Raw genomic sequence first — 10,448 nt, 5'->3', positions numbered from 1 at the left:
CCTCTCTCCCTCCCTCTCTCCCTCTCTCTCTACATTTGTTCTGTTTCCCTAGAGAATCCTGACTAATCAATCACCTAGCCTGTCTCCTGAGGAAATAACCTGTACCTATCCTTCAGAGCTAAGGGGGAAAAAAAAAAAAAGGCAAAAATGAGATCTACTTATGTGCCTAAACAGAAATCCACTTCCAGGAGAAAACCCAAAATACTGTCTATGCATGACCAGTAATTCGAAATTTCTATTTCAACCCCAAATGCTTGGCATCTCAAGAAGCTCTCTAAGAGCCCTGGTTCCTTCAAAAGGGAGCCTTCAGTGAGATCTGTAAAGTGAATGGCGATGCTATAAAATGGATGCATTACACCAGGAGGGGAGGAGAGAGGCCCCCCAAAAATTCAAAGAGAGATGAAATGCTAGGCATTTATTGTTCTGCTGAAACAATGAAATAAGTCTCAAGAGACACTGGTCTCCAAGCCCAGGTTTCAGTTCATCAGAATAAGATGAAGACATGAGGAAATGTGCTAAGAAACAGAACCTGGGCTGGTTTTGTTTCTAAGTTCTTTCCTCTAGAGCCACCATTGCCGCCATCGAGCAAGAGCAGCAAAGGAAGACAGAAACTCCCCTTTCTGTCCCGACTACCCAGGAAGACATCTGGGCTGTGGTGATTCTTACCTGGCCATCTGCTTATATGCTTCTTCTGCCACAGCAAAGATGTGGGGGTCCATATCCCCCATGTTTTGGCCACTGTAGGCATAGATGACATCTTGTCCATAGATTGGCAACTGTTCGTAAGGATTAATGGCAACAAGCACAATACCTGCAAACAGACAGTGCAGTCAGACTCTGGTAGTACAATGGCCACCTGGTGTCAGCTTTTAAAGGCCTCGTTCATATGCATCAAAATTAAAGAATGATAGGGTAACAGGATGAGTCACAACCAATCACTCAACTAAAGCAAGACATATCTATGTGTTTACCAGGCACAGGGCTAGGCCCAGGTAGAGAAGAGAATGACAGGGTAGGCCTCTAAATACTCTAAGCATGAAATAAACACACACACACACACACACACACACGTGCATCTTGCATATAAATGTTCGACAAATTGAATTCATAAAACAGATATGTGCAAAGTGTTTCAGGACCAGAGAAAAGAGGATACTTAACTCTGCTAACAGGAATTAGGCTTAAAAAGCAATCTCGGAATTAAAATCTAGTAAAAAGACTTAATTTTTCATTTGAGTCTGGGTTATCGTAACTAAAATACAAATAACTTGTAGACAAGGAGTACGATGTACACATCTTAAAGTTAAATCGTGGCTCAGCCAGTTATTAACTGGGTGACTAAGGCAAATTACTTAACCTCTGAGTACCTCCATTTTCCAGCCTGTAAAATGGGCATGATTGCATTTACCTGGATTATCCTGAGAATAAAATGATTAATAGAGAATGAGAACATTTAGCCCAGCACTTTGCATAGTAAGCCCAGAGTGTTAGCTATTTCTTATTATCTCATATCACATTATATCATGTATTATCTTTCATTTCACCATTTTTTTTTCATCTTATGTCCAAAAGGATGCGCTGCAATAATAGACTCGAGAAATACACAGTGATTGAAGAATCAGTAAATCTTCTAACCTTTCAGATATTCTTTTAAGGAAGAGCAAGGTAAATAGATATTTGGAAATATAAAAAGAAAAAATACAAATTCAATCTTCAAGACAAGACAGAAATCCATACCTTTTTCTTTCACATAGGCACATATTCTCGATGTCAAGAAAACTATTGACTGGCCTTCAAGAAATATGAGCTTTTCCAGTCATGTGGAAGAAAAGACAGAAATGGGAAGGTCACTGCCAGGATACGAAACCTCTTGTATTGTGTTCCCTTGTGGTGTTTGAAGAAAGGCACACTCAAAAGAATGAGAAAAACCACAGACTGGGAGAAATACTTGGAAAAACCATATCTGATAAAGGACTATTATCCAAAATATACGAAGAACTCAAGGTTTGATGACAAGGAAATAAACCGTCAATTAAAAAATGGGCAAAAGATCTAAACAGCTCACCGAAGAAGATATACTGATGGCAAATAAGCATCTGAAAAGATGCACCTCATCATATATCATTATGGAAATGCAAATTAAGACACTAATAGATGCCACTACATGCCTAGTAGAATGGCCAAAATCCAGAACTCTGACACCACCAAATGCTGATGAGGATGTGAAGCAACAGAAACTCTCATTCACTGCTGGTGGGAATGCAAAATGGTACAGCCACTTTGACAGTTTCTTACAAAACTAAACATACTCATGGCATGTGATCCAGCATTCACACTCCTTGGTATTTATCCAAAGGAACTGAAAATTTATATCCTTACATAAACCTGCACATGGATGTTTATTGCAGCTTTATTCATAATTGCCAAAACTCAGAAGCAGCTAAGATGTCCTTCGATAAGTGAATGGGTAAATAAACTGTATTACATCCACACAATAGAATATTATTCAGCACTAAAAAGAAATGAACTATCAAGATATGAAAAGACATGGAGGAAACTTAAGTGCATATTACGAAGTGAAAGAAGTCAGTCTGAAAAGGCTACTCACTGTGTTTCCAACCACAGAATTTTGTCTTCTATAAAAGGCAAAATTATGGAGATAATCTAAAAGATCAGTGGTTGCCAAGGGTTAATGGGAAGAGAAGGATGAACAGGCACAGCACAGATGACTTTTAGGGCGGTGAAACCACTGCTATGATTCCATAATGGCAGATATATGTCATTATGGTTTTGCCCAAACCCATAGGATGTACAACACCAAGAGTAATAAACCCTAATATAACTATGGACTTTGAGTGACAATGATGTGTCATTGTGGATTCATCAATTATAACAAATGTATCCCTCTTGAGCAGAATTTTGACAGCTGAGGCGGCCATGCGTGTGTGGCAGAAGGGGGTATATGGGAAATCTCTGCATTTTCCACTCGATGTTGCTATGAACCTAAAACTGCCTTAAAAAGTAAAATCTACTTAAAAGGAAAAAAAAATGAGACAGAGAGAGAGGAAACGTAATAAACCAAGTAAAGGGCAAAGAGAGGAAGATGACACCCGACATCTGAAGTTCCCTTCAGATGGAAGTTTGTCTGAAAAATAAGACACAGGGCTCTGACAATGTCTATTTGATATGGGTAATGACTTGGAGAGTTCCCTTAAGAACAGCCTCGCATTCTGCTGGTTTCTTAAGTTGTATAAAACCCTAATTCTTGTCGCATTCAATTCAAATTTTGATATTCTACTCTGAGGTCACACACTTGGGAAGAAATGAGTGCTTCTTAACGAAATAGGATTCTGTGCTATGTCCGCCACTCTGAACAGCTGAAGTGTCTGGATAAACATGTACGTTTATAGGGTTCGTGTTTTTACCATACCATTTAACAATACTCTAAAAAAGAAACACCCAATTTGAAACATGGATTATTGAGAAATTTTAAGAAAAACGAGTATGAAGGAATTTTAAGACTTCTGGTTTAAAGCATTTGTCGTGGCTTCTGCTCACGAATTTGACAAATGTTCATCATGCACTATGTTTGTACATGGGTGAGTGAGAGGGTCAGAGAAAAAGGCATCCCTTTCTCAAGCAGGAAACTAGAATACACATACAGGACTGCGCTCGGTGGTGAGAGCAGATGCCCGAGCTAGGACATCACTCCCCTAAGACTCCAGGGCTGTTGCCTAAGCCAGAAAAGCCACCCAGTGTGGCCCACTTCTTCCCTGGTTGAGCTGTGATTAACACCAATCACCCCACAAAGATGTAGGGCAATGTAATGAAGCCACATTCACTGATTAAAAACCTTTCGAGGATCTCAGATGAGAGATACTTATAAATGAGACTGAAAGTAGGAGTCTTAATCACCGGAGTTGAACACATAAAGTCTGAAGATTGTAAGCACTTTCAAACCCACACAGCTATTAGATGCCCCTCACTTACCACAGTAAGTGTAGATATGGTTCGACTCCAGGAAACGGACCTTTAAATTGTGCAAAACTGCAGGCTCGTGTAGATAGCTAAGGGCAGTCAGGTCATTTTCTCCCACCAAGATATCTGGATTCCGCAAGAAGGGCAGCTGGTTGCTTTGGACATCGATGGGGTATTCCCGAATCTAAATGCAAGTAACAGACACAAAAAAGCAGAGTTATGAAACATTTAGCTTGTATTCAATTCCTGTCTTGTTGGCTAGGATCACTATCCTAAGCAGATCATAAGTGATGAAGATAAATAACATGGTTTAAAGAACGGCAAACCAAACAAAATAGCGGTGTTGCCATAAGAAACCAGCCCAGGTGGAAATTTTGCTGCTAACATGATCCCAGTGTATCAAGGTAAAAGACTGAATGATATGAGAAATTCAGGAAGCACAACTAGATTAATAAAGCATTCTACTGCTTCTCAATGAAAGGATACTTACCAAGTCTTTAATTCTAGTTGCAACAGAAGTACTGTTCTTTCTCCCATCCAGGAAACCTCCTTTGCTTTGCCCCATTTCATGCTGGTCTTCCCATCAACCAATGCACTCACCTTTTATTTGGATTACCTTGCAATAAATTGCCCTCCATAACAGCCCTCAAGATGTACATAAATTTTTTACAACCTAACTGCAAGTTACTCTAGGGCAATGATTTTACTTTAACCTAAAGTATAACAGGAGCGGGTGGGTGTGTATGTGTGTGTCTGTGTCTGTGTGTGTGTGTAATCAGGGAGTATGACTACACATCTTAAATTCAAATCTCAAATGCAAGGTATTATCTCTGTACTCAACGGCACTTGGGCTACATAAATTTATTGACAGGATATATTTATAACTTTGATTATGTGTGTACGAAGATGTACAAACAATTAATAAAAAAGATGGTGGTGGTGTTTTTAAACATTTAAACAGAAGGAACTTGGCTGCTACTTACCATGTTTTATCTGAGTAACAGAGATTCACAGACATAGATAATAGACTAGTGGTTACCAGAAGGTGGGCAGAAGGAGAAGGTAGATGGGGTAAAAAGGGTCAAATATGTGGTGATAGAAATCTAACTATGGGCAGTGAACACACAATGCAACATATATACATATATGTGTATGTGTATACACACACACACACACACACACACACACGTCTTACTGTTGAATTGTACACCTGAAACTTACTGGATTTCGTTAACTAATGTTGCCATAATAAAAAATTTTTTTAAAAAAAGAAACATTGAAAAGAAAGCATATTTGGATGAAATAAAAATAAATTATGTTAAAAAAAAAAAAAAGAATCATGAGAGTTTGTAAAAACAGTTTCCCAAATGTGACTTATGTTCAGGAACTCTGGGTGGGGCTCAGGAACCTGAATTTTTAAAAATTCCTAAGTAGTTCTGATACAGGTGGCTCAAGGCTCATTATTTAAGAATAACTACTCTATATGAGCCTTTCACAAAATTCTATGGACACAGCCTTAATTTACTAAGATAATAGTCAAATTTTAAGAGAATATAAATATCAATGTCCCCTCCCATCCCACTCTTAGCAAAACTGTACTACCAGATCTTAAGGTATATTATTAAAGCCGGCAATTAAAGTACAACGGTAATAGTGCTAAAATAGACACAGATAAATAAAATGCAATAGCAAGCACATATGGAAAATTTGTTCATGATAACATTAAAATTGCAAATAAATGGTTAGAAGGAATTTTCCAAATAATAGTGGTAGATAAACCAGCAGCCATTTATAAAAAATACTGGGCCAGTGTTCTATTCTCACTCCTCACACCAAAATAAATTGTAGATGAAACAAATGTGAAAATTAAAACCAGAACGGAAAACAAAAGCATTAAAAAAAGTGTGGGCAAATATCTGTAAAAGTTTTGGAAGAAATTAGTTTTAAAGGACAAAGCAAAAGCCAGAATAATGTTGGAAAATATTAATTTGACTATAATACAGAATATTAAAACCATCATAAAACATAGCATATGCAGAGTAAAACTGGAGGAGGGGACATTAATTCTACAGTACATGACAGACTTAATAATCTTAATATCCGAAAAGTTTTAAGAAATCAAAGCAAAATCTACGCCTCGACAAAAAATTGTGCATAGGCTACAAGTCACAAAATAATAACTACAAATGAAAAACTATTCAACTTGACCATTAAACAAAACGATGCGAACGAGGGTTATTAGCACTAATATCCATCAGATAAGCAAAGGTATGAAAATAAGACCCTAACTAGGAAGGGTGTGTGCAAACAGGTCCACTGCTTTTTTGGTTCAGACTGATTTACCCTTTCTGGAGGGCAGCTGGCAACACCTAGTCAGAACTTTTTGTGGATATGCTCTTCATTGGCCTCAGGAGACAGTCTTATAAACTAGCAAAGATACTGACTCGCTGAAGCTATAAATATCAAAGTAAAACATGACATAGGCCTATATTTACAGTCAGGCAGCTACCCACAGCATTCTGCTGACTCTAAGAAAAAGTGTGTTACAGAATGAAATATAAGATTCCGTTTATTTAAAACTGTATATCAAGGTCTGTCTGGAGTAACAGCCACACAAAACAGCAATGGTCATCTATGTTAGTGAGATTTTCAACTTTGTCAGTTTCCTGTTGTTGGTTTTTCTTTTTTATGTATTAATCAAGGCTCTTTTCTTTCTGTGAAAAGTTCTTTTATTTATATCAAATTTACTCCATAGAGGAGGCCAGGAAACAACTATCATGAACATGAGGCTGACAAAACTTCCGAAAGGTGAGAAACAAGGGGAAATGGAGTGCTGAAAATTGATTTTTATTTCATCGTATTCTAGAGCGCATGACCCCTTCACCTCCTGCTGAGTTAGTGGTATCACTGGGACTCTAACCAGACCTCCCCGCTGAGGCATTCTAAAGGCATTCTAAAGAAGTCCCTCCCCCGTAGGAGCTCATCTGCTCTGCATCTCCCCCTTGGCTGTCCACCCCACCGCAGTAAGCAGTGCAGGGAACAGCCAATTGCAAAACTGCAGCGCCCACCTAGCTGACCCCTCGGTTTTCAGATTGGAAAGCTGGGATCTGAGCCCAGTGTCTTTAAACGCTGAAGCAGAAATGCTGGCATTTCATCTTTTCTTAGATGAATCTCCCCCACAAAAGGCTCTCCCAAAAGCATGCAGAGGAAAACGCATATGCAATTTTGTGAAAACACGGTCCACAAATAAGCTACTGGTATTGGTTACAGTAAAACTGATAAAGAGTAAAAATGTCCAGAGCAGCAGAAAAGAGGCAGAGCTGCAAACTCAGCATTCAAAGCTACAGATTCCTTGGTGTGTGTATCCAGAGGGGAGGAGAGAATGAAAGATTTGAGGATTTTTTTTTTTCCTTTAACAGGAATTTGATTCTAACACTGCCGCTAACATCAAAAACATTTATGGCTAACATGGTTTTATTTGAAATCTAAGCGTTTATGATGTGATCAGGGACCATGGACTTTCGGGCACAAAAGACATCACTACGTAAGAACTGGGCCTTTGGAGGTAAAAAAAAAAAAAAAAAAAAGGTTGACTGTTAACTGTTAACACTCATCACAAAATTAATGATCAGTCACTTACCTAGAATAGACCTTGGAGACCCCTTGAGACCAGGAATAGATGGAGGTCTCCAACTGGCCCCCAACTAGCATACAGGACTAGACGGCACTTGAGAATGTAAAGGGAGGGACGGGGTTTGGGGACTGCTCTGCACCTGTACTCTCCAACTGGATAGCACATATGGCTAAATTCACTAAAATGAAATGCAATTAAAACCTCAGTTTCTCAGTCACATTAGCCATATTTCAAAAGCCCGGTAGCCACATGTGGCTAGTGACTACCGCACTGGACAATACAGAGAGAACACTCCACTGAAGCACAATGTTCTACTGGACAGTGCTGGTCTAGATTGCCCTAAACTCTGTGGGTATGCGATTCAATGATATTTAGTAGGTGCTTAAAAAATATTAGTTAAGTGGAAAGTCTAATTTATTCATGATCTCTCCCTTCCCTCAATTTGAGTCCATGTTACATGGTACTGCAGCAAAAAAAAAACAAAGATCTTTGAATGACAACTCCCGACACAGACATTTGAAGCTAATAGTAATCATATATGGTAGGTGAAGAAAGCTAACTTCCTTCTCCTACTCTACCCACAGAAATCTTCTGATTTGGAGAAAAGTCAAGTCAGTAAAAATATGGTTACCAGCTAGCAAGGGGACCCTGAGGAGCTTCATGTATCATATTCCGCTGGAAATGGCACCCAACTCAAGCAGTGGCTCTCAACTTTTCCTGTACCTTGGAATTTCATGGGGAGCTTTATAAAAAGACACACTACTGTGTCCCATCCCCAAATTCAGATTTAAGTGGTCTGGCTGGTACCTTGGCTTTATGATTTTTTTTTTAAGAACTCACCAGGGAGTTCTAATGTGTAGCCAAAGTTTAGACTCACTGAACTCAACTGCGATGAGGCCCTGAGCCCATTACTTTCTTAGACCTCAGGATGAGAGGACTGGTCTCTCATTGTATTAAAAGACTTTTACATTATGTCCTAAACGAGTGTTTTAAAAGCACAAATATTTATTGAATAAAAGTTCTTCTGTGTCTTACTCTGTAAAAGTTCTGTGTTTAAGTTTAGCACCATCTTCTCCAGTCCTCCAAAAGATGTCTCTTAAAAAGAACCTTCTTATTCTTACCCTCCTACTACTTAGCACAGGCCTAAACTTAATTACTTGAAAAATAAAATACTCTTTGTTTCATGTAAACTTCTTACTTAGGAAAGATTGGTTAGGTTAGGAGAAAGTAAAAAATTAACCCTGAAACCTCAATGGCTTAATACCACAAAGATTTCTCTCACTCACGCTAGGTGCCCAAGGCTGGCTGGTATGGAAGCTTTGCTCCACGGGTCACTCTGATGTCAACATATAGCTTTCACATTCACCAGGCAGTGAAGGAGAGCCTGACAAACTCCCATCAGTTCTTTTCTGCTCTCTGGAAGTGGTATCCATCAATTCTACCTAGAGCTTTCCGGACAAAAGTCCTCATGGGGTCTCACCTAACTGCAAGGGGGATGAGGAGGGTGGCGGAGTATTTAGATACCATTCTGCCATGATAAGTGTTCCTGCTTTGGGAAGTCAGCAGAAACTCAGAGGCAACTGCCCAAATGGGTTTCAAAACAAGTGTGGAGTTGGGGAGTAAAGAGAGAAGGTGCATTGGGGCAGAGTCAGGTAGCTCACCATATTTCCAATAGACTTCTAAAGACGCCTGGCCTTGAACTTTTCATATTCTAAACCCTATATTTGTGTGTGTGTGTGTGTTACATTCATTATAAGTTAGACTGAAAGCTCCACAAAGGTGCACATGTGCCATTTTCACTGCTGTATAACCGGACACCAGCATATAATTGCTCGATAATGATTGTTTTAATAATGGATAATGAATGAATGGTGATGCGAGCAATTAAAGGAAGAAAAAGGCCATAAATTAAAATATACAATTAAAAAGTCTAAATTAATAAAATTCAAACTGAATTTTGCTAATTGAATTAACGAAAAGTTTTAATAAACAAAATTACGGCAGCATAAAATATGGAGTCAGAGTTAATATTTTGATTTCAATTTATTGCAGGGAACATGGCTCCCACATTCTGTTAGAATCATGGAACCCCAGTTTATCCTGACCATTTCCTCTATGGGCCTAAACGAGGCTTTCTCAGCCTTGGCACCGTTTTCATTCAGGACTGGATAATTCTTTCCTTGGGGAAGCAAGGAAGGAGGCGGCTGAATTTATGAGGTGCTTACCAGCATCCCTGCTCTCTACCCACAAGATACCAGTAGCAAACCTCCCTTCTCAGTCATGACAAACAAAAATGTAGCCAGACATTGCCCAATGTCTGGGAGGCGGGGGGATAAGGGAGCAAAATGACTGCTTCACCCACCTCCAAGCAGAAGCAGCCAGGCAAAATATACTAACTGATAAGAAAAGATCATGACTACCGGAGGGGAACAGGTCGATGATATTAAGTAGGCAGATGTCAATCTGGAGGTGGATGGTGGTGGTGGTGGCACAGGAATGAACCCTACCTATACTGTTTTTTATGCCCCTGACCTGTACACTTAAAATGGTGACGATGGTAAATGTAGAGGGCCTGGATATGCTGGAGCATGTTACTCCTTTTAAAGCTTACGTACTTCCGTCTTCCTCTCACTCGTGAACACTAAGTCAGGGCCTTGTACGCAGAGAGCACTCACCATCAAGGTGGTGGCTAGGCACACGGGATGCAGAATTTAAATGTGAGACCATGGAAATGGGGTGAGTGTTCCGTTCCCTGCCACTAGAGGGCAGAAGCCAAGCAGCCTGTATGGGAGGTTGGGGCGGGAGAGACTGCCCGGCAGAGTTCCACTCCGGGCAA

General features: G+C 39.6%; 1 protein-coding gene across 1 annotated transcript in view; it reads right to left on the bottom strand.

Moving 5' to 3' along the window:
- LOC112469241 (unconventional myosin-Vb-like) overlaps positions 1 to 10,448 on the bottom strand; it is a 50,581-nt gene that overhangs the window by 37,432 nt on the left and 2,701 nt on the right. Inside the window, exons 2-3 of the mRNA XM_025038545.1 lie at positions 3,991 to 4,162; positions 667 to 811 (exon numbers count right to left, since the gene is read on the bottom strand). Coding sequence (XP_024894313.1) covers positions 667 to 811; positions 3,991 to 4,162 — 317 coding nt within the window. The remainder of the gene's footprint in view (positions 1 to 666; positions 812 to 3,990; positions 4,163 to 10,448) is intronic.

This window comes from Pteropus alecto, unplaced genomic scaffold (assembly GCF_000325575.1).
Source record: "Pteropus alecto unplaced genomic scaffold, ASM32557v1 scaffold146, whole genome shotgun sequence".
NCBI lineage: Eukaryota > Metazoa > Chordata > Mammalia > Chiroptera > Pteropodidae > Pteropus > Pteropus alecto.
The sequence above is the reverse complement of the archived record's forward strand: the minus strand, read 5'-3'. Positions and strand labels throughout refer to the sequence as shown.